The sequence below is a fragment of the Sciurus vulgaris genome (genome assembly GCF_902686455.1).
Source record: "Sciurus vulgaris genome assembly, chromosome: 15".
NCBI lineage: Eukaryota > Metazoa > Chordata > Mammalia > Rodentia > Sciuridae > Sciurus > Sciurus vulgaris.
This window is the reverse complement of record NC_136476.1, coordinates 38,097,442-38,122,834: the sequence shown is the minus strand read 5'-3', so window position 1 is coordinate 38,122,834 and position 25,393 is coordinate 38,097,442. Positions and strand designations below refer to the sequence as shown.

The following is a 25,393-nucleotide window of genomic DNA, read 5'->3' as shown; positions in this document are numbered from 1 at the left end:
CACCTAACAAAGGGTTTGGATCTGCTCACCAGTCACCTTCTTTCCTTGGGTACAACCACAGAGCAAGGAGTAAAGGAATCGCAGGCCAACTGCCACAAAGCAGTCATTGTGTGATTTTGGGCAAATGAAGTTCTCTCTAGAACCTGGTTTCTTCATCTGCAACACTATTTCTCATTGTTGGGCACTTTATCATTGATAAAGTATTTTCATACTTGTAAACTTGTGCTTCGCAATCACACTTCCTAGCTAATATTAGTCTCCTTTCATAAAATATTGGAACCCCTGCCCAGGCTCAAGCTTCTCTCCTGTGCTCCCTGTGTCTGCACTTTCTTCCAAGTCACCCTCCCTGCTTCCTACAGAGGCTACCTAGCTGGTCTTCACTTCTTCCATTGCCTCTGTCTACACACTGCTTCCACACAGCAGCCCAAGCATCTTAAAGTCAATTGGGTTATGTCACTCCCACTTATAATCTTCAGGGTTACCAGGGCTCTAAGAAAAATTATGAAACCCTAACCATGGTCTACATGATCTGCCTTTTGTTCCAAACTCACTTGGGCTCACTTTGTTTTAACCACAAGGGCTTGGCATCTGCAGATAGTCACCTTTTGGCCTCAGGATCTTTGCCATAGTCTGTTCCCCCCACCAGAGCACTTTTCCCTCCATCCACCCCCTCCCATTTCTTCCAGCTCTACTCCTTCCATTCTTCCTGACCATCCAGTATAAATCAAGGCCGCAACCCTCTTCTCTCAGTGCACTCTTCAGTTTTACCTTATCACACACCTAGGAATCGACCTCGGAATTGTGTGGTTACGTGTTTGTTGCCTGACTGCCAGGATACAGTACGTTTGCGGAGAGCAGGAGGCTCTGTGTTATGCACTAGTTGTCACCAGGTCCTAGCCAAGTACCTTGTGCATAGTAGCTGCTAAGGCTCCAAACCTGGTCGAAGTCATGATATTGAACTGACACATGATTCTGAAGCCCCTAAAGCTATACAGGTTTTAAACTGTAGGTTAATTGTTTCCTGGTTATTTTGAGCCATTATCTATCTTTTCTACTCCATTTTCCTGGAGAATTGAGTAAGAGAAGAGGGGAAACATTTCATCTGCCCCAACTCAATCAAGAGCAAGTGACTCTGTTTATTTTTGGCAAGGCAGTGTTATGTAGTAATTAAAAGGAAAGATCCAGATCCACACTCTGGATTCAGAGTGCATGACCTTGAACAAGTTTCTTCACCTCTCTCTACCTCGGCTTCCTCCTCTATAAAATCAGGATGATACATACCAAATCTGCACTGTAGGGTTATTGTAAGGATTATAGGAGTGAATATGTATTTAACACACTGCCTAGCACACCAAAGTACCCTAAACAGTTTGGAATTATTCTGCTTCATTATTTAGAAAAGTAATATTGTTTTAATTTTATAATATTCAAAAATTATAGTGAAAAAAAAAATGCCTTCCTCCTCCATCAACCCCCAACCCTCAATTTTCTCTAGTTTCTCAATTGGCTCTTGAAGAAACCACTGTTATCAATTGTTATCTTGGGACTCTTTGCAGAGATATGCTATCATATAACTGTGTGTGTGTGTGTGTGTGTGTTTTATGTGTGTGTGTCCTTGTCCACAGGTCCCCGCCATCTATATTTCTCTTTGTTTGGAAGAATTCAGTTTTTGATAGGGCTTGTTTGTATTTTTCCTGTGTAGAGGGGAGGTTGTGTTTTGTTTCTGTGAGATAAGAGGAAGTAAATCTGGGTTGTCTGAGTAGGGCCCTCAGTTATTTTCCAAAACACCTGGTCCTTGTGGAGCTATGCTGCAATTAAGCTGTTTGTTCCTGCCATGGTGAGATGTGCCTCCTGAATCCGGTGCCTGCTTTCAAGGTGAATCCTCTCCCTGAAAGACATGGAGGGCTCCAGTAGTGTGAATCTGAGGGAGCTGGGAGCCCTAATCAGTTCTGGACCTGAGTGATTAGAAAATATGGAAAGCACTTCAATGCTTTAAAATTGCTCCATAGCACACGGCCAAGAAAACAGATTGCTCTGGTATTTTCCCCCCAAAATTCACAATCTTTTATCCTTCCAAGAACAGCCAAAAAACCTTAACCCACAGCTCTCAGAAATAGTCATCTCTCTTTTAGTTTGCATCAGATCACTTGAATTCACACGTCCTTGTGCCAAAATGCCACCTTTGAACAATGTAGAGCTTACAGGTTACAGCACCAAGTTAACTCCAGGAACATTGCAGTACCTTCCCTACTGTGCTAAAGGACAGTCCATTGATGTTCCTGACATTCACCTGAGTAATGCATTGGCACCACTGGTATCAGTGAGCGTTCACAAAGAGACATATTCAACTTCATTTGAAATCATCATCCAGGACAGATGACCTAGGAAAACACATTTCCCTTTGTCTCATTTCTGCAACTCAGGTGTTTTTTCTTCTAAAATTCAGTGATTGAGCCCTTACTAAAAGCTTTCATTAGTGGTTGGTTCAGCCTCTGAGTCTGTCTCAAGATCCAGCAGTGTTTGTGTTTCATTTGTTTATTGAAATGTCACAAATCACCCCAACACTCAGTGGCTTAACACCGCTACCACATCGTTATCACTCATGATTTTGTGCATCAGGAGTTTGAACAGGGATCAGGTGGGTGATTTTCCTGTTCTATGTGGTATTGATGAAGGTCATTTGTTGGTGTCCAGCTGGTGGATAGGTAGATTAGAAGGTCCAGGAGAGCCTCACTCACATGCCTGTCACCTTTGAAAATATAAGTGGAAGGTTGGGCTTAGCTGGGCACCTCTGATTCCCTTTATGTCTCCAGGCCTTTCCACATAGCAGGACTTCTTACTTGGTAGCTAAGGGTTCCAAGAGCAAATCTTCCTGCAGGCCCAGGAAGAGCTACAAGCTTTGCATGACCCAGATCGGGAAATTCCAAGATATCACCTACATTCCATCAGTCAAGCAGTCACTAAAGCCAGCCCAGACCCAAGGGAGAAGCTGCAGCTCTATCTCTCAATAGGAGGAATACAAAGACTTTGAAACCACTTTAATCCAACCCAGTCAGTTTCAGGGACACATATCGCAGATTGTTTGTATGTGTGTTGTTGTTTGGCATGCCCTGAGCATCCACACTGTGTGGAAGGAACGTGCCACAGTCTGCCAAACAAAGCTGAGTGGTGCCTTTTCAAAGACATAAAATTCTGAAAAGGACCTTTTCATGAAAAGAAGGAATCTGCTTACAGTTCTTAAGAATGGCTGGAATAAAGATGTTGTTTTCCTTCATAAGTAAGCCCTGGGGAACTAGAACTATCAGTCTTTGAGATTATACCATGACTGTCTGAATTGATCTTTCTTAAAAAATTCACTGACTTGTACTGATTTTAACATTTTCTCTGGACAAGCCATCATACTTACCTAGGTGTATATCTTTATGAACCTAAAACAAAGATGCTGGATGTAGCACTTTGGGAGTCAAGCATCCTCTCCTGTCAATTTATCTAATTAAAAAATGCCAACGTTTGCAGGGTGCCTACTGCAGGCCAGGCACTCTGCTGAGTACTGCATGTTAACCACCTCATGACTTAATGAAGACAAAAGACAGATTTATGTGGGGACAAGACAGATAGTGTGGCATTAGAGTTTGGTCCTGCTCAGCATGTGCTCTGGAGTTAGACAACCCAGGGTTCATGTTGGGCCTCTAGCTCTTGCCCTGAGATTTTAAGATGTTCAGCTTCATGGGCCTCAATTTCCCACTTTGTAAAATTGGATGCTTACATCATTACTATTATAAGCATGATTGCTATTACTCAAGCTTTTATGCCCTGGCTTCTTCATTTTATAAAGGGTAAGACAGTTCCACTATCATAAGTTTAGGGTGAGAATTCAATGCATTAATACCCCAAAAGCACATAGAGAACCCCATGACTATTGGCAATTATTTTTGAGTTAAAATTATATTCCATGTCATGTAACAGAATCCAACTGGCTTAACTTAGTAGTTTTTTAGGGTTTAATGATTCTTCTTCAACCAGAACCCAGTAGTAAGCCGTCCAAGACAGAAACCAGTCTCCTTCCACTTTTTCCATTCCTCCATCCACAGTTGGTGTCCCTTATCTTCATCCTTGTAGGTTATTCCCCTCTCCATGCTACCTACCATCAAATCTATATTCTGGCAGGAGGAAGAGGGAGGGGAAAGCAGGGAAGTTCTCTCTCTTTTTTTTTTTTTTTTCTCATGTAGCCAAGTTTTAATCTTATAGAGAAGGAAATTAAAAGGTGCACATCCAAAGTGCTCTTATAACTCCATTAAAAGAAAGCTATAGCAAAGTTATATATTTTAAGTTACAGACAGGTTAAAAATACAAAATTATTTTTCTGAACCCCAGGAAAAGAACATTATATTTTTCATTCTCCTACAAGTTAAAATATATTTTAATGTAATTTATTGGAAGTTCTCTTCTTTAATCAGAAAATCATCAGGATTAGTCCTGAAAGTAGACTTCCACTTACATCACATGAGACAGAACAGCACTGTGTGACCACCCCAGCTTCCAAAGGAGCCAAAAGCAGGAACACCGCCTCCACACACAGAATCAGGTTGTGCTTGGTTAGAGAGAAGGGAGGGTGGATGTTAGGAAAGCAGCAAGGTGTCTATCACCGTGAAATTACCACGGGGAAATTTCACTCCTGTTTCTCTTGTTGCTGTTGCTACCATTCCTACTTATGAAGACTTGTGCTTTCTTTGCCAGATAGAGTAGAAAAATCTCTCCTTACCCCAAGTTTGGGGTAAGAGGAGAAAATCTGCTGAGAATAAAGATGTTCAGGATTGACCGTTCGTAACAAAGGCAGGCATAAGGGGAAATGGCAGAACTTCCCTCTTTCCAGTCTGAAAGCCCTGCTGGTGCTGTTTCACTAGTCATGGTTCAGGGAAATGAACACTGCAGAATGCTGGGTCTTGGGGTGCTCCTGCAAACCCCTGCAGCCTAGGTCCAGCTCCCTAGACTGGGAACTGGTAGGTTGGGAGGCAGGTAACTGTCTCCCAAAGACCTCAGAGAAAGGGGTACCACAGTCTTTCTGGTGATCTGTCACCTTAAAGAAAAATAGAAATATTTGCCTAGTGAGCCTGTCCTGGAGCTCAAGGATTATTTACCAACAGGGCTGAGACAGTTTAGGACAGCAGCAGGTCCCCATGTAATTCCTCACAGGGAATTCCCTTGGGGCTGTTTTCCTGACAAAACCTTCAGAATACGGCACTAAGATGTCTTAAAATGACACTGGCCTCATATTACAATGACTACCTTATTTGCTGTTAAAAAAAAAAAAAAAAAAAAAAGGCAAATTTCCCCATGGTAATTTCACATCATCAGAGCTAATCACTGTGCTTCCCAGACAGCACACGGTCACCTTCCCTCAGAGCAGTTGGGGAGCCTCCCAGGACAGCTTTCTTCCCTCTCTAAAGTGACTGTGACATCCCAATGCCATCTTTCCCTGGCTCTCAGTCTGGTTCAGGCAATGGGAAGAAAGCAGGTGGCCTCAATGACCTCGATTCTACAATGTCTTGATTGGAAAAGCCTCACAAATGGGGAGCAATACCTATTTTATTTACCACCTTCCCTGGTCCCTAGACCATGGATTTTCATTTTTATTTATTTATTTTTAACAGCACAGTCCTTTTGTTCAAAGGAGCTCCCACAGGGAAGAGTGAGTACTTTCTTTAAATGGTTAGAACTGTGAGGAGTTTACTCATCCCAGTTCCTTTATCTGTGTGCCTAATTCAAAAGCCTTCCTTTAGACCAGGGACCACAAACTCAAAGAAAGATTCCACTCACAAATGTGACAAAGCCACAAAGTACCTAGGAGGACTTTGGTGCAAAAATAATTACCATCATCATCCCTCCTGAAGAACATAAAAAGAGCTAAATAAATGTTAATATATTGCAAAGATATCCATAGTTCTCAAATTAAACTCTAAATGCAAAGCAATCCTAATTGAACTTCCAAAAAATATTTCTTGGAACTTCATAATTTGATTTGTAAATTTATGTAGAATAAGAGTAAAGACATTTTTGATAAAGAATAAAAAAGGAAGGTGTACCCACCAGAGAGCAAGGCAGCATAAATCAGCAGCTTTGAGATATTCTGATTGAAGCATTAGAGAGGAAGAAGAGGCTAGACCAGAGGCGGCCAGGGTCCTCCCTGAAGTGGTTTAAGGGGCCCGGGGATGTGTGGTCTGCTCTTGTTGAAGCACCATGGTGGGCAGGGGTGGAGCTTCCCAGAGTACCAGAATCACCCATCTGAAGGACAAGGCCTCATTCTCAAAGCAGTGAAAGCACACATTTACAGGTGTGACTTGCATCATGACAAGGGGCCTGGTGGGCATCCAGCTCAAGCATGGTGGCTGACACAGAATAAGCACTTGAAGCACGTGAGCTCGGCTTGCCAGATCCTGAGGAAGTCCACACAGATTCTGTGTGGACCCTGAGGAAGGGCTATCAAAGAAGTGTTCCTGGAGACAGTGAGTCTTGAGACTGTGTTCTCCAAGGTGAGCAGGTGGCAGCAGAGAAGCTGGCTGGCTCAGGAGTACCCAAACCTGTGCATTGTTGCCCATCCCCCAAACCAGGGCTCCTTTGCCATGAGCTGGCATGTGCCTGTTTGCCCACTGCTCACTCAAATGGTCCCTTCTGTTGAGGGGTGCTGGGGATTGTGTGTGTGTGTGTGTGTGTGTGTGTGTGTGTGTGTGTGTGCGCGCGCTCATGTGTGTGTGTATCTGTTCCATGTAGGAAGCTAGGGGCTAAGAAATGGTGAAAAAGGAAACAGGGAGTGGATCTGTGAGTACCTCTCAGCACCATGCACCTCATAGTCACCTATGTGATTCTCTCATTGATGACTGTGGGAATTCATAGGTATGATTTATCTCTGAGAAAACTGAGGTTCCAAGAGGCAGCATGATCGACTCACAGTCCCCAGCTCTAGAGTTCGACTTCGGAGCTGGAATGCACCCCACCCACACAAGTCTTTGATCGACAGCCACATGTGCCTGTCAGCTGTACACGGAGTCATATGTCTCTCTATTCTGTAAAGTCATTCCAGTTCTGTAACATATACATTTAATGTCAACATAGAGCTGACACTAAGATTAAACTTTCACTTGCCTGCTGGATTTTTTAATTTTTCTCTCATCAAACACTAGAGCTTGTTGTTTCTCCCAGTTTCGGTTTTATTTAAAAAAAAAAAAAAAAAAAAAAGCTTTGAAATGAGCTTCATAAATTTTCATTTGATCCCAGAGAAACCATTTCATGCCTGTTTCATTCAAAATGTGGAGAAGTTGTCCCTGAAAAGCAGTATTGTAACCTTTCTTTCTGTCTCAAGTTGTACATCAGTTTAAATTAGCAAGAAAGATGTTTGCATTCAGACTCAGCTCAGTAAGTGAATAGGAAACAGGAGAAAATCTTCATGGGAGGAGGAGAAAATCCAATCTACTGGCCACAGTTTAATCAGGTGACATTAGTAGAAATCCCTGGATAGAGGAAGACGGTCATTAATGCCTTTTGTGGAGCAAACACAGAACAGGTTACAAAGCTCCTCTCTTTAGGGAATAGTAGCACATTATTCCCATATATGAATGCCAAAGATGGTGGAAATGGAATCTTTGTGTTGTACACATTATAAATAAATATCATTTGGGATACAGGGAATGTGAATGGTTTTACTGAATAAATGCTTTTGAGTATGGAAATGAAAAAGACAATGAAGCACCCATCAAGTTGTGGTAGTGGGCTTGTTCTGAGACTTAAGTTCAAAAGGTACCTCCTTCAGAAGGAAGGACTCAGTCCCCAGCGATGAAAGGCAACTGTCACTGACATCACTCACTCCATGGGTGACCAAATAATTGGGGTAATTCTGCAGTGGAAAAGTACTTTCGTGTTACTCAAAACTATCCATTCAAAATGTAGACTGATGCATGAATATCATCTGTGATATGGGATATTCATGGTGTTTTCTTTCATGAATATGAAAGGTATTTAAATGAAAGAGACTTCTGATCATCTAATGACAGAACCTCACTTAATGGAATGTGGGTTGAATGATTTACATTCAGCAGGTCACACAGCTCTTCCTAGTTGGCTTTCCCATCTGGGGTTTGGAGTGAGCAGTGCATCACCTCCGGATGCAGAACATACTGTACACACAGATGTTCAAGTGGCTGTCAGGGGACCATTTCTCTCTTGACCTCACATGATCAGGTTTACCAAATCAGGGCTCTTCACTTCAGCCATGAAAAAGAACTCCCCCCACCAAACACACACACACACACAACACTATCTTTACAGGTAGATTTGGGTTCATTTTACACATGTGCACACACACATTTAAAATTTGACATTTGAAAATAGTCAAACAGCATTGTTGTTTACTGAAAGCTGTTGCTTATAGAGGTCTACACCAGATTGCTTAGTGCATGTGTGCGCGAGCATATATTCACATATTCACCTATTTATTCACAAAACACTTTCCTATTGCAGGCTTTCATGAGTGGTAACCCCACTGGGAACAGTTCTCTGTATAAACCTCCACTGTAGACAATTTTCTTGGGGAACATCAGCCAGTGCTTGTTCCAGACTAGTTAACTTCCAGGAAACCAGTTTAAATGCTGTCGTTGAATTTGACCTTTAGAAATGTAGTTGTAGTACCTATGCAGCTACTTCTCTGTCACTTTCCAGAGTGGCAGCACTTACGCCCAAATAACTAGTAGTGAATGTAGGTTTGCTTTAACTTTTAGACCTTTAGTCCACAACAATTATCATTGGTTAAATTCCATAGTGAATCTATCATCGTATCAGAAAACTATTTATGATGAAATTCTCCTCTGCCACTTCTGAAATAAATAAACCTATCCAGTTCTTTATCTTTTTCTATGCATAGCATTTCCATAAATGTTGCAATGGGTCATACAAATTTTCCAATCTGGAAAAAGTTAAAAGTCCTCTTCTTAACCTCAGGACTACAAACCATCTGGTCAATGCTAGTGAGGTTTTGAAGTAAAGAGCTGATTTTAGCTCAAAGGTGACATCCTATGGTGTGGCTATCTAGATAAGCTCTTTTTCTCTGTGTGGTGCATGTATGGTGGCCTCTTCCATACAGTCCTGGAGGAGCAGTGTAGACAGTTGAGCAGAGCAGACACCGTGGAACCAGCCACCAGGGTTGGATTCCCACTCTGCCACTTATTAGCTGTCTGACATTGGGCAAGTTACATAACTTTTATGTCATTCAGCTTCCTCTATTTTACAGTAGGGAAGGACATGGTACCTATCTCTTAGGGTTATGCAGAGTATTCAGTGGAGTCTATGCACAGAGCACATAGAAGTCTATATGGATCAGGTCTATATAGATATCTGACAAAAAATTATTTCCAGGTGTTATTTTTATTGTAACTATCATATTTTTAGATAGCTCTTTGTGGTTTGGTAATAACTCATTGAAATCCATTTTCTGTATTTTCCCTTAAAAAGCAGCCTCCTTACCGTGTGCCAGTTCTTCAGGTCTCGGTATACCTATCTATGACATGAGAACTGATTTCCTACTGATCAGCTTCTGTGGGAACAAACATTATCCCAAAGCTGTATAATTAGATTCTGTGTTCATGGAGTTCTTCTGTCTTTTGTGCATTGAGAAGGGAATCCCTGGACATGATACTTCACTAGTTTTCTTCCATAAAGTCTGGATTTCATCTGGGGTCCATGCTTTCAATATGTTTGTCAGACAAAACAAAATATTTTTCTCTTTTTGACATACTAATAAAAATCTGAAAAAGCAAGTACTGTATTAATTCTTTAATCCTGCCAAAACACATAGGCTACCATTTGAGGGAGCAAGAAGGTAATCGTACACCCTAACTGCTACATTATCAGATCTCTGTCTCACTAGCAGGCATTCTCCTATTTAATCTCAGGTGCATAATTGACGATTTGTGAAAAATCTTCTACCCCTTCTTCTCCTCCTGGATTTTAAACTCATTTATACGGTCCCACTTATCCATATAGTATTTAAATAAGAATAATGATAAATGAATTTACACTTAAAACATACAAAATTTGGAGGACCGTGTGAACATTCTTTCTCCTTTAAACTCAGTCCTTTAAGTTCTTCATAATTTTGAGCTATCACTTCTATTGTGATCAGGATCCAAGTATTCAGTAAAATAGCATCCAGGACAGTACTGTGGTGTTGAATGCATAATTATAAGGATAGTTTTTACTCTTAATTATTTCCACATCAGTGCCCTTAATTTCCTTTCTGTCTTCCCTTCTCTTTTCCTTCAATTTCATTCTGTTCTCAAATTCTCTTGCCTTCGCATATTTCTCACTTATACTTTGCTTTTCCCTCTGATGACTAGCATTCTATTTTTTTTTTTTTTTCATTTCATTGTTCTTCCTCTCCTCCCCTAGGACACTTTCCTTATTTGCTTTCCTAATATTGTTTGATGCTTCATGCACCAGAGAGTAGCTGTACTGACCCAACGGCTGAATATAATTTAGCTCTGAATCTCACTGCCTGGCAGAAACCCTTGAGTCCCGCCAGGCCGGGAGATGGGATCCAGGAGTACATCCAAGTTGCTCTCTTGCCAGCAAGCAGCACCCATTCTGTGCACCAATGTTTCCCATCTCATCATCAAGATAGTGCTGCCATTTTTGTCTTTCATGTGCTGAGGACTCTCCTGAAGGCTCTTTTGCATGGTGTAATTCCTCCTAGTTTACAAAAGCAATAAAGGGGACACTAAGAATGGAGACCGCAGACATTATCCCCTTCCCAGGCTTCCTCCACACAGAGATGCTGAAGTAGAATGCCTGGATGTGCAGCATTAGAACACCAAAATGCCCAGAGGTACCAAAGGCAACCAGCTGAAGAAGGGGAAGAGAGCACTCTGGGTGGGGATTTTAATTCATTCGATGGCATTTGTTGAACTCCTACAGAGTGCCAAGATCTCTACCAGATGATAAAATTAACAGAATGAGTATAATGATCCCCTGCCCTAGAAGGTAGAAACACATAGATTAAGGTACATCTGATGAACACAGCCACAGATACCCAGCACAGGTAGGAGAGTGACTTACACTAGGAATGGAGGACATTCAGGAGTGCTGTCTAGACAAGGGAACCTCAAAATGGGGTTCTAGAAGATTTTTTAGTAAGCTGGGAGAAGTCATAAAATTCCCACAAAAAAGATAGTATGTGCAGGATTCAGAGGTGTTGATTTTCATTTTGTGTTTAAAAACATAAAAGACAGATGAGAAATGCTAAGAATAGAAAGATGGTAAGAAAAAAATCAGAAATGAAGGTTCAAATAAGACAGTATCTAGGTAGGGCCCACAATAAGGCAGGGGAAGTGGGGACAGAGCAGAGAAGACAGAATTGAGGACTTCGGAGTGGAATAACTAGGACTTTGTTTAGATCATGCATGTGGCTTACGGAAGCATCTGTTTCACCTAAGCTGACCTGTCCCCAACCATGGATCTGGTCATATGAAATATACCCCAGCTCATTTCTATAAAAACAGGAGTGAGCCTATCTGTACATAATACCTTTTAAGCAATATATATAAACCAGGGGAAGAGAATGAAGTGTTTTGCCAATTTTTAAGACTGGGTAATAATTGTGTTTGTAACCCTTACCTCAGATTTGATAGGATTTGGTCATAAAATGCCTTTTGCTTGATTTTGCAAACATAATCCTTCAATTTACAGAGATGCAAAAATATACTCAAGATGTTAGAAGACATCATTAGTAAAAATGTCAGCTTCCTATCCCACTAAAAATTATTAAGAACATATTTTAGAAATGTGCTATTAGAAGAGCTCAAACAGATTTTCCGAAATAAGAAATAAATTCCAAATGTTACATGGATAGTTTCAGATATTCCATGTTCTTTTCTATTCAAATCATATTTCTTCACTGTCTTTAACCAAATTATTTTCTCTCTTGAAACTGAAAAAGAAAAGACTAAAGAAATGGTTGAATATTCAGCTAGCACTCTGAATTGAAACACATGGAGGCAATAGTAATGAAAACAATAACTAAAATTTATTAAGTACTTACTATATTCCATACAGTCTGCTGGGCATTTTACTTAGATTAATTATTTTTCACATCAATCCTATAAAATAAGGATTTATTTTATAACAAAATAACAAAGTTATAACCATTCAATAGATAATGGCACTAAAGTTTAGAATAGTTAAATAATTTGCCCCAGAAAACAAGGGCAGTAAATGAAGGAGTCAGGTTCAAATTCAGATTCACTGGAGTCCAGAGCCCATTCTCTTAATCACTGGACAATGCCACTTTCCTGATCAGTTCAAGTCCCTTCTGGATTTTCCTTTTGAAAACTAAACTTAGAGATCTTTATGTTATCTCTTTCCCTGAGTTGTACATCCTTTTGATAAAAACCAACAGTCTTTCTATACTGGAAGACATTATACGAAAAAATGGGATGTTCAGAGACTTCCTTGGCATGACATAGTTAGCCATTCTTTTTGTCATTCTTCTCCTTTTACTTTTTTTTTTCCTTGTGAAAAGAATGGTACGAATGTGTGAAAATAAGTCTTAATCCTAGACAGTCACTTGATGTGACTCATGTTATTCTGGACAACTCACTGGGCTTGATCCCAGGGAATGAATGATAGGCCATATATATGAGCACTTTGGGTGTACCAGGAATTGAAGAAAGACCCTTACAACAACATCATAAGGGAAGTCCAAGAGTTAGACCCACTTTACAGATGTGGCTCCTAAGGCTTTGAAAGGCTCAATATTTCCTACAAAGTCACCCAGCTGACAAGAAGTCAAATCTGGATTAGATCAAACCTGTTGACTCCAAAACTTAGACTGTGTTACAAGTTCTCCTTTTTCTGCATGGTGGTGACAGGGTCTTCTGATACCAGATTCACTCTGATTTTTGTGAAGATCAGAAGAATTCTATCCATGTAAACTTCCTGATGAATATGAGGTCAGAAAATTGATACCTACCACACATTTAGTGAATATTATGTGTCAATTATGTATTGAGTACCTGTGGTCCTCACCATAGTCCAACAACACAACGATTGTTCCCATCTACATTAAGTGTTTAAAATGAGTCTCAAAAAAGATGAGGTAACCTGCCCAAGGTCTCTGGGTTAGTAAGTGGCAGACAACAGGGCTCCAAACCCTACACATGGCTGCCATGCTACATCATCACTTGTTTTTCTCCTTGAATTTGGGAAAAAGAAAGAAAAAGAAAACATATTCCAACAAAGAGTCAGTGTTTAAAATTATCTGAAGATTATTACTGAGGTTTTAAATTCTATAATTTAACTCAACCATTGGGGTTGATTCTCTTGCCTTGGTTGCTCATTGTTTTTCTTAAAAACTCTTTCCAGAAACCTGCTTCTTCTATCCTGTACTCTCCCCCTCCCTATCCACCTCAAAAGGGAAGCAGAACAGTACATCCAGGTGCCATTTTTCTTGCTTGATCATCAAGACATGTAAAATATGGTGAGGTACAGCCTGAGTCAGCGCCTCACCAGACAGAAATCAGTAACCACTGATATTGCTAAGCAACACCACAGAGGAGCTGGCTGCAAATTAGGTGACAAATTTATAAGAAGTCAGCCTATCTGGGGACTCACTTGGACATTTTATTATGAGCCATCTGGATGATACTCAGTAATGACCACACATTATTGTTCACTGTTCAAAAATGATAATTCTCACATAATTATATTGACACCTCCCTTTATGACCCAAACCTACCTTTCAGAACTTTCCCCTGGACTGTCCAAAATCCAGATATTTCTCTGCAAGATAATTTGGCATATTTACACTTAATAAGCAACTTCTATTCCCCAAAAATTAAAATTTAAAGCAAAACAAAACAGAATCACTCTCTTGGCTTGCCTAATGGGAGAGTCGGTTGGCTGGGCAGGGCTATTTATAATGGAGGGGATTTGTCACGGGCTCATCACAGTTCAGTCTTCCTGACATGAGCACCACCATGCTTTCCTAGAGGAATTTGAGGTATTGATACTCAATCTAATCCAGAGGCAAGCACATTGTGGTACCCTTACCAGGTGAGGGATATAAGCTTAACGGGGACAAAGAAATAAACCAGAGTTCTTGACCCTCTGAAGCAAGGTGCCTGGAAAGAATCCCTTCCAGTTCTAACAGTCTGGTCTCATTCATTCATTCAAATATTTTTTGTTAGAAAATTGAACTATGCAACCTGATTTTAACTAAGGGCTATGGATTGATATAGCCATGTTATTGTCTTTTTAATTTAGAAGTAGTTGGCAGCGTTTTAAAAATCAGGAGATTTCACACAAAAATCCAGATTTCTGGCTTTCATTAAACAATCAAAAAGACCTGTCATTATACACCTGACTGCATTCCCCCATGGAGAGGAAAACTGGAGCTCAGTGGCTGCTCTACTTTTTAGGCATGAGCTAATTTTTCACAGTCCCCAATACTCCCTATTGTTTTCCCCAACCTACTTTGCACATCTATGTGTCTGGACCCTACAGTTCATTGGTGCCTTATCAGGATGCCTACTATACTTCAGTCACTAGGTCAGGGGCTAGGGATCTTTCTGACTCATCTTCTGGCCACCAATGTGGCATCAGCATTTCTTAAGAGATTGGGGCCTTAGAATGGTATCAACATATGGAAATAAACAAGGAAGTACATGTGAAGGTGGGAAGAGTAATGACAGCAATCACAAAGCCACTGTATCTGGGTTTGCAAGAAACTTGAGAAGGGAAGAGCGAGGATTTTATGAAGGGGCTGGAATCAGAGGGCATGAAAGCAAGCTGATAGTGCTGTAAGACATAGCTCTGTGTGTGTGTGTGTGTGTGTGTGTGTGTGTGTGTGTGTGTGATCGATCATAGATCCTACTTGAAACTCACTCAACAGCTGATGCAGGATGACTGTTTTAGTTCATTCTGTACTGCTGTAACAGAATACCTAGACTGGGTCATTTACAAAGAGCAGAAATGTATTTCTCACAGTCCTAGAGGCTGCAAAGGCCATGATGAGCACCAGCGAATTTGGAGTCTGTTGAGGGCCCGCTCTCTGCTTCCAAGATGGTACTTTGAACATGTATCCTCTGGAGGAGAATATTGCATCATAGTCACAGGGCAGAAGATCATGAAAGAGAACCCACTCCACAGCCCTTCCTTTTTTTTTTTTTTTTTTTTTCTAATTTAAGTCACTATTTTTATTCTTTGTTGTCACATTTTCCAAGTTTTGGTGCCCAAACTTGGCAAACAGCATGGAGATTCGTACACACATACATATACATATATATACACACCCACACACTTAAGTTTAGAGCCCCAGTTTCCTCATTAAACCTTGTGCTCAGGCTCCTGTTAAAAAGAGATAAAATGGTAAGAAGATAAAAATCAGGGAAAACATGAAAAGGTCCCAGTTAACAACTCTGCTTTTACAATTCTGGCACTGATCAATTCATGAGGGTTCTGCACCTCCCAAAAGCTACAACACCATTGCATTGGAAATTAAGTCTCCAATTCATGAATTTGGGAGGATGCATTCAAATCATAGTAATTACCCACAAGTTCAGCTCTTCATTTTCTTTTTGCAAAGTTCTTGCCTTCCTTCCAAAAGCCTGAGAAGTTTGAATCTCATGGAACAAAAAGAAGTGCTCATTAGCATAGGCTGGGAAGATTCTGATGTGAGAAGAACTCCATAGGGCAAAATCATCTCTGTTAACACCTCGCGTATGACATATATGTGCCACATATTGAGTGCAGCTGTCCCCAGGCAGCCATGTACACAGTTAAGAGCCTCTTAAGGAAGTTCAGTACTCAAACATCGATCCCCCACAGAATGTTAAGCAGAGCTTCTGCAATGAGTCAGTACTTTGAAAGCTTTTTTGAGTGAGGTTTAGAATTTGAAGGTTAAAATATTCCTTTCCTTCCAACTTGCGTAAGAATAAGGATTCTTGGTGGTTTCCTCATTTAACCTCCATCTCTTAAGGTGTTTTTTTTTTTTTTAAGTTAAAAAAAAATCACTTATGTTGGCAAGAACACTTGATACAAAAGACTAATGTCCAGAAGAAGCCTCTTAAGGGAAAGCCACCATTAATTTTGAGAGTCCATACAAACTTTCTGAGGAAAAAATCAGACTGTATTAGAAGACAGCTACTTTAAAAAGAAGTAGTAAAGACATCTATGAGCTTGGAATTTATGTAGAGAAATTTGCATGTGAGGAGACAAGAGGAAAACTTTAGTGGTGCCATTTTAACCCAGATAGTCTATAAGAAACTTAAAAACCATAAGATCAACAAACAAATATAAATGCTATATTTGAGGGAGTGGGCTGGGAAGATATAAATAACCCTCATACTATTCATTTGCAAAACTTCAAAACAAATGCTTTTGCTTGGTAATTTAAAAAAGTTCACAAATTTTTTAAAAAGACAAAACAACTTCACCCTCAGGCTAAAATGTTAATATGGCAAAACATAGTTGCAGAAGTTAGCCAAGGGAGTCTTTACAGACCGCAAGTCTTTGAGTCTTGCTGTGTGAGTAGGTTTTGCTGACTAGCACCATTCAAAGTACAGACAGACGTTCACCTATGGAGAATAGTGCATGTGAGCAGGTTTTAACTAACTTGCACTGAGTTAGATGTTCCTGATGGACCTTTGGCAGATAATGAAGAGGGGGTCCAATTATTAAAGATGCTGGCACAACCGCAGGGCAAAGTGCTTCACAGACTAGTCTCATTTGGGTATTTATTGCTCTTTTCCTCATTTTACAAAAGAGACAGGCTCCAAGAGAACACCCAGATCCTAAGTCGTAGAACCCTTGAGTTAGCTGTCTGCTCTCACTCCAACTCACTCTCAAGTCTTATAATAATGCCCTGGTAACCACAGAGGAAAGGCCACATCAGTGCCAGCCTTCTTGACTTTGGCAATTCCAGGGAAGATCGACAGACCGAAGCCTCCTGAGCTGCACTGTCATTTGGAAACTGTGCATGTGTGAAGAAATGTGAGCAAAGCACTGTTCTGTGTTCTGCTGGGATAGCTCTAAGGAGGAGTAGAGTCTCTTCCTTCAACATAGGGACAATCCGTAGGAGAGACAGGCTCCCATACAAATATTAGAAGGGAAAGTAGGAACGCTGATGATCAGAAGAGTGGAGGGTCCACATCTGCTACCCTGGGGAGGATGGTCCATGTTTGACTCTTCTTAGATCTGAAAGTAGCAAGCAGGATTTATGAAGAGATCTTTTTAAAATATGGCCTCTACATGGTGGGATATCTTTCCTTGGTGAGCCCCAAATTCCTATTTTAAACCTCTATAAGTAGTGTTGGATTTGTTTTGAAGAGCATGTATAAAATATCAAGCCCTCTGAATGCCCTGCTCCATGTCCCCTGGATTCTTCTTCACTCTTCCTGTGGTGCATGTAATAATGACAGCTGCCATGTTGATTGCTAGTGTGTGTCCTCATCTCATTTAGCCTCCACAGGCACCTTAGGGTGGAAACAGTTGTCATCACCCTTTATTGCTGAGGACTCCAAGGTTCAGAGAGGTGAAGCCACTTGCTCAAAACCACACATCTATTATGCAGCAGATCTTGGATCCTGACTTACACTCCTGACTTCAAAGCCCATGTTCTAACTTCCATGCACTACTGAAAAAATCCTCCATGAATCTGGTGTGATCTAGTAGTTGTACACACAGTGTGAAGGGACTTTACCAAGAAACTACTGTCTGTGTTGAGAAAGCCTTAATTTTTAGGTCTTTGCACACAGGTCAGACCAAGACCAAAAAGAAAACTAGCTCTTTGAAAAAAATAATAAGCAATCATTATTTTTTCCCATCAGCTAACACTTGAATAATAAATACTTGCTCTCATTGATTTTTTTATTTTTCATTCAAAATAAAATGAATTCAGCATAGATCTTTCCATTGACTTTCCATTTTATATATCGACTTTCAAGGTCTCAGATGTGAGAAGTCCTTTTTCTACTACTACCCACTTCTGGGATTTGTGGGGGAAAGGGTCGAGAATGCCAGAGGCCTCAAAAGTGAAGCTGAGAACTGCAATGTTGGAAGGAGAGCTCTGTCCAGGGACTTCTCAAGAAAGCGGGAGTTAGGAGTCAGAAATGCTAATTCTTATTCACACATTCTTTAAGACTGATGACAAAACCTTGACTTTGATTTTGGTGATTGTAAAGTATGGCCAAGAAGTCACAGGTGCCTTAAATCCTCGTAGTTAGATTGTGGCAAGATTGGAAGAAAGTGGACCGAGGCATTAGTAAAGGTTCAGTACCCCAGAGATGCAAGAGCTTGGATACCTGTGTCCCCAAAGGGCCTGAGAGTAAGTACATGATCCGATTATAGGCTCATCTCACACACCAGCCCCTGGGTTCGGGGATGTTTTTCTCAGGCCATGTGGCCTTCCTAGAGAAACGTTATAGAGAAGAGCTACCGGGTGGGACCAGAATGATAGGACAGGTGAGACACGTGACTCTTCCAATCCTGGCTGCCTCTTGCTCCGTTGATACAATGAACATTGCTAGATGGGATCAAGCAATACCCTCTTGAACCTCCTCCCTTCGATCCTAAAGAAACTCAGCTGGGATCAGGCCCAGTTTGAATCCTAATCCAAATAAGTTGAAGGTGCCTTGGCATTTCATTATGGGGAGCGTGCTGATTGGAAGCCACGTTCCTGCACAGGTGAGTGTGTTCAGCTCCTCTTAGCCTGACTAGGCCTGGCCACAGGCTGTCAGTAGTGGCCAAGGTCACTCTCCATGAGGCATCCTGGGCTGTAGGGCAACAGCCAGGTGTGTGACGAGCTCTGGCAGATGCGTGCATGTTGTGTTTGTCCTGGTCGCATGTCACACTCCTCAGCCTGCGTCTCCCGAGGCCTGATTCAGGAAATAGGGCTGCCCGCCTGTTCCGCATGAGGCTGCTGTTCCCCATTTCACCATCCAGTGTAAAAGACTATTTTCCAACAGGCTGATCTCCTCCAATCTCTTTTGCCTTTTCTTTTGTAAGCTGCAAACACGGTTCCCTTCTCTCGGACGGATACTGCTCCCTCCACTCCTGCTTTGAGTTGCCCCCTCCCCTGTTGTTCTGCAGGTTTTCACTACTCTTATTCCACCATTGTTAGCCTCATTTGTGGTAGGTTGTGTTCAGTTCTTATCCCTCTGTTCTACTCATCAGCTAAGGAAGCAGCTAAGAAGCAATCTAGGTACCACCACAGTGGCAAGAATGTATGTGTTTTGTCAGACATGAACAGTTTCAATTCTGACCATGTAAATTAAAGTAATAATTAAATAATATGATTGTGTTTATTGATGTATACCTGGTTCCACAAGAGATGAAATTGAGACCGGTATCATTTGCCACAAATCGATGTGGACAGTTTGGAACTGATACATGAAAGCAGGTGTGTGCATACAGAGAGGTTTGCATCAAAAATAGGGATCCATAAAAATGCAATGGAATTTCTTCACCGTGTAGAATATGGTTCACAGCCAACTTTGCAAATGCAGAATCACCCATGTTCTGTTTCCTGAGCAAATAATAGTGAATGCCAGCTGCTTATTTCACTGTTTTACCTGGGAGAAGGAAGAAAGGCTACAAAAAAATTAATTGGCTGATATAATTTGTCAACTTACTGGAAGACTGCACACACACACAACCACATCTATTACATGTGAAGCCACTGTGAATATGTTTAATATTTATGATGGTATTTAGATTATTTGAGAATTCCAAACTTGTGCAATGTTGAATATATAATAGACTATTGTTCCTAAAATATCAGAAAAAAGATATATCCCTCTGAAGGCAATTCCCAGAAGTCATAAAATATTTTCTTATCTATATGAAATTCAATTTCTTATTGAAGCACCTGCATCTTTTTTAAGGTATCTAACAAAAGTCAGAATAGGCAGATTTTTGCAGAACATAAAAATGAGGTGATTTTTCTTCCCAAGACACAATTCGGTATTGGTATATTAAGATAGCTTTAGATAAAATTTTAGGCATCTGGAAAAGGAATATGTAGAGAATGTATAATATAAATATCCAAGAATATTTATTATTGTATTTTAAGCTAGATCCTTTCTCTTGTACACAAACCATCGATTAGAAGTTGATTCATATGTGGATCTCCAGCAGCTGCCCAAGTTAATGGGCCATGGAGGCATTTTGCAGAATCACTGGACTATCTCTTGAGTCTAATTAATTTCTTGAAGTTTATTGGGAGAGTGTTGTGATGACCAAGAAAAATATTTTTAACCTGCTCACAATGTTGCTCAGAACAATCTGGGATTTTCAGACAAGCAAGAATAAAAGTTTCTATTTTAAAACCGAAATAAGAAAAAGGAAGTGGTGCATCCCCTCCTCTCCTCTCCCTCACCCCACCCACCACACCCCCAGCTGACTGGGAATAGCCTGTGTGCCAGTGGTTCCCCTTACAGGCTAATCCAGTGGTGCCCTGCATTCGGAGGAGAGACCGTGGGTCCACCCAACCCTTGTGTTCACACCGCAGTAGGCCAGCAGGTGCTGACACCTTGGTCTGGGAGTTGTAGCCTCTTTGTCACCTGCCTGTGCCAGGCAGTGTTCCCTTGGAATATGCCTCACTCTTGCTCCCAGAAGCACTCAGCACCATGAGCAGCTCTTCCCAGCATGCTGCACACACAGCACTTGTGTTTTCTTTCTGAAGTATAAGAAGTTAGAGGAAAGTTTAAAACATGGTTTTTCATTTAGGATTCTCCCAGGTAGCTTCCTGATTCTCTAGAAAGTACTTCTGTTGAAGAAAAACTGTGACATGAACTTCTGGGGCTGCTGTTCCAGGGCAAGAAACTCCAGTGTCCACAAGCTTCCATGGACCTGGTCATTGTCCTTTTCTGATCCTTTTCTCCTGGAGTGTCACCTCTATAACAATCATAGAGCTAGGCTGGGCCTGGGATGAAGTATCTGTGCCAAGTATTCTGTTTCATTGGATGTTAACATATTCTGTAATGCAGGGCACATCCTACCCTCTGTAGAATAATATATTTTAAGTGATTTCTGGAAATGGGCTGTGAAAGCTGTCTGCCACATGGCCCATGTTTGCACATCTCCATATAGTTACGATTGCAGAATCTGACAGTATAACTCTGAATCTGATTAATTAAGAATGTGTAAAAACAAAGTTCTTGCATTATAGCTCGTTCCTTATCTTTGTGTCTTTTACTGTGATATTGTAGAACTTGGATCATATGGAAAACTAAAATATTATGACACAATGACTGAAGAAGGTAAGAATGATTTTAGAATTGTATGCATTGGCTTTTCCTTTCTTTTTTCTTTTCTTTTCATTTATTGTGTCTGTTGCTTGCCCATTTTTTAAATCTTTCTTTTTTTTCCTTTTTGCATGACTTCAGTGACATTGTGTGATTTATGATTTGTTCTGCACTTTTGTCTAGTTTTTGCCATTGTATTTATTTGGAATTGGAGACGTGCAATACCATGGGTAATCATGTTATTCCATTCAAACAATCCAAACCATCCAGTTGTGTAACACACTTAGAGAAATGGTGTCAGCAACGTAAACACAAGTAGGCACTCACACACTCACAGCAACTGTTCAGAAACATTCACTTTATATGCCCTTGATTTCAGAGGGGGTTATGTTCTGACAGGTTTCAGATTTATACAAAGGAATGAGCGATCCAAAGTAACTCAATGCCCCAAACCTGCTTGAGACTGAATTGTGGTGCAGAGGGCTGTGGGCTGTATCCTCAGACCTTACAGTCCTTGTTGACTCAAACAAGATCATTAATCTCGGAGACCAGGGACACCGCTCCAGTCAGTGGAATTATCTCTACTGGGGACCCAACGCTGAGATTGGGCATAACATTTGAGCCATTTTCCCTGAGTAGAGATTTATTCTTAAGTGTATTAGTAATGGAGTCCAGGCAATGACCTAGAGGACAGCATTGTTCCGAGCAGAATCATTTTTCTGAATTAAGTTCACCATGGAACAACAATTTGAAACTTTTGAATTCTTGTAAAAGAATTTGTTTTATGGCCTTCTCCCCTGTCCCACACATACTTCCACCTTTTGAATAGTAGTATTCATAAGTAGTGAAAACATTTGAGGTTTTTGCATGACTTTCACACTAATACTAACAAGAAATCAAAAGGCACCTGGTAGGGGAACCAGCTAATTTTATCCTGCAACATGAGAGAGACGTTCCCAAATGTGTTGCATATCTTGCTTTCAGTTTCCAGTGTTTCTTAAGTTGCCCTAGCTTGCCAAAGATCCCCTAGTTGCTTTGCATGTAAGAAGTGGACCATCCGACAGCCCTGGGTAAGAGAAAGCCCCTTCTCAGCCCCACCCGACTCTGGCAGATTCTGCACAACACCTGGGCCCTTCTCCATTGCTATCCCTGTGCTTTAAATTAACCACTGCAATGTTTTTCAAAGCAGCACACCACTATTAGGATCTCAAACTGGGCCCTCTCAGCCTCATGTGGGTAATGCAGACCCTCAGGTAGTGAGAAGTCCAAGGGCAGACTGCTACCTGCAGGAATAAGCATCCTACCATCAATGGATGGAAAGACACTCCTTATCTTAAAGGGAGGCTCCTAGGCCAGTTATTATTTTATTCCTAGGTTGGGGAGGATGGTTTGCTAACTTCTTCTTTTTTTTTTTTTTTAATGTCAAATCAATACTTGTGGAACCCCAATCCATGTCAAGAAACAACATTGCAAGCACCCCAGAAGCCCCATGTTCATGTGTAATCTTCTAACTTCTACTTGGCCCATCACAGGTCTTCACTGTCTCCCTTTACACCACCCTGCTCAAGGCCCTCCACTCTCAACTCCCATTGCCAATATGCCTTGTCTCCTGGTCACCTCAGTGTCCCCTTCTTCCTTACTGTGTTCCTTTCCTTCCTCTTTTCACATCCTTCTGAGCAAATGTCGCTGTGCAAGTTCTCCCTTCCTCTTTCCTGCCTGCACCAGACAGTTCAAGATCATGTGAAGAGGCAAATATGGCACTTCCAACCTGAGGATAGCATGTGATAACGACTGGGCTTCTGAAGCAGGAAAGCAAATCAGACTAGTACCTGGAATGTGAACCAAGGTCCTTAGCAGAACTGTCAGGTTGTGTTTGGGGCCTCGCAGGTTGGCTTTAACATTCACTATCCTTCTGGACTTTCCTGTCCCCTCATGCATATCCAACTGTGACCCATGTTAGGCAAACATTCATCCCCATTATGGCCACAGCTTATATAGTTAAGGCAGAATTTTAGAATGTTCTTCTATGAATATGAGCTTCATATGATGTCACCAGGTATTTTGCAACAACCAAAAAAAAAAAAAAAAAGGATTAATTTCATAGTTAAATAAGCAGGAAAGCTTCTAAGTCAATTTAAATAGATTTCTTTCCCATGTGACTTCTTGGAGCCTTCAATGTGCTGCTATACACAGCAGCTTATAGCAAATCCTAAGGCAGGATGGAGTGAGCAGGATTTCCCAGACTTCTTTGATCAGAGAACCTTTTCTAACAAGGAGCTTCTCATGGGAGCAGGGGCAGTGCTGGCTAAGGTTAATCCTTCTCCTGAAATAGGAACTTCTGAAAGATTAAACAGTCTTCCTAACACATAACAATCCTTCTCAGGTACCAGTGAAAAGAATATTTTAGAAAAGGGTTCAACTGCCTTGAATCACATCCTTGGGCAGCTGCCTATCTAAAAGCCAGGTTTGGCTTAACCCTAATTCTGGGATTCCTTCAAAAAGACTCAAAGCCATGCAGGAACAGTGGGCACACCTGTGATACCCGCAACTCAGGAGGCTGAGGCAGGAAGGTCCCACATTAGAAGTTAGCTTGGGCAACTTAGCAAGACCCTGTGTCAAGCTAAAATAAAAGTGTATAGCTGAGCAATAGAGTGTTTGCCTAGTGTGTGTGAGGAGACCCTGGGTTCAATCCCTAATACTAAAAAAAAAAAACCACTAAACTGGGTAACCTCAGGCCTGGCATGGCAATATTCAGGCATGACTTCTTCCTATTCTTAAGGGCCCTTCTCATTGAAAACCAGTAATAATAATTGTGATTGATGTTACTTGCATGCTGCGCAATTTAAGGAAGTATAATAAAGAGGAAGACATTGGGGGCAATAACTGTAGGCTTGCTAGCCTTTGGGAAATACTGCCCTCCAGCCAGGCATTTTCACAATTTTAGAACTGTGACTAACCCTTGAGCAGGGCTTTATTAAGATTGCTTATGTGACTAGTCACTATTTATAACTGTTTACAGGAATTCTCTGGACATTGTATGAGGTCAGCTACTTGCAGTGGATCCTTTTTTTTAACTCCCTAAGTGAATCAGTGGAAAGATGTATTATATATGATACCCCATATCCAAAGAAGAATTGAGCAATAATTTCCAAAAATACAGAGTTGTCCTGCATATATTTTGTTCATTATTTTTAAGCACCTACTGTGTGCAAGTTATTCTACTAGGTGCCTTAGGGAAATAAGACTAAAAGGTGGGAGATATACTCCCATGGAGCTTAAGACCAGGGAGAAAAATAGCACACAGCTATCACTGAGGCACCAGGAAAAAGTGGTATGTACTGTAGGTGTTCAGAGACATTGACAGATAGCAGGAGGAAAGGTGGCTTCAATGGGGAAGGGAAGGAGATTTTGTGGAGAAGGTGAAGTAGGCCTTAGTAAAAAAAAGGGTAAATTGGTGAAGAGGGGTGACAAGGGCTGACCTGCCAGGCAAGAGAGGGATGAAATGATGGGGATGCACCTTTGCTTACTGGGTGCCTCCCACCCACCAGATTCGGACTAGGGCTTTACGTATCACATATCATCTAGTCCTTGTCATGATCACACAGGCAGATTTCATCAACTATAAGAAAACCAAGACTCCAAGAGTTATCTTGTTAGATGAAGAAACTAAAACTAGAGTAGCAAAGTAATTTGCTCTGGGATCCAGAGGTTGTAGGTAGGGACACAAGACCTGAATATGGGAGTACATCACCCCAAAGCCCTGCTCTCTTGGCAGTCCTACAGATTACTGCATAAGGTTCATGTGAGGAACAGGAGCAGAACAAATGGCTACAGTGTAGCTAGTGGGGGAGAAAGGCCCAGTGTAGACCATAGACCAGGAATGAAAACACCACAGAGTGGACAATACGCTGTGTAATAAAACACTTACCCTACTCAACACTTTACCATAAAAAATTTATTTTAATGAAACACTATGCCTACTCTCAGACACTGGGCAAAATTACTGCATTTGCAAAGTTTGTCCCTGCCCTCCAAGCCCTTTCTTTCCCTCCCTTGGCATTCAGGTGAACTACCTGAACTGGAGCAGCTCTCTGGGCTGCACCTATCCT

General features: G+C 41.1%; 1 protein-coding gene across 5 annotated transcripts in view; it reads left to right on the top strand.

The window, feature by feature from the left end:
* Nucleotides 1-25,393, top strand: part of SLC24A2 (solute carrier family 24 member 2) — a 224,987-nt gene that overhangs the window by 144,520 nt on the left and 55,074 nt on the right. For 3 of the 5 annotated variants that reach the window (XM_079113191.1, XM_079113190.1, XM_079113192.1), the window contains one exon: nucleotides 21,249-21,299. The exons of the other annotated variants lie outside the window; for them this stretch is intronic. In XM_079113191.1, the coding sequence (XP_078969317.1) occupies nucleotides 21,249-21,299 (51 nt within the window). The remainder of the gene's footprint in view (nucleotides 1-21,248; nucleotides 21,300-25,393) is intronic. 5 annotated transcript variants of the gene reach the window in all.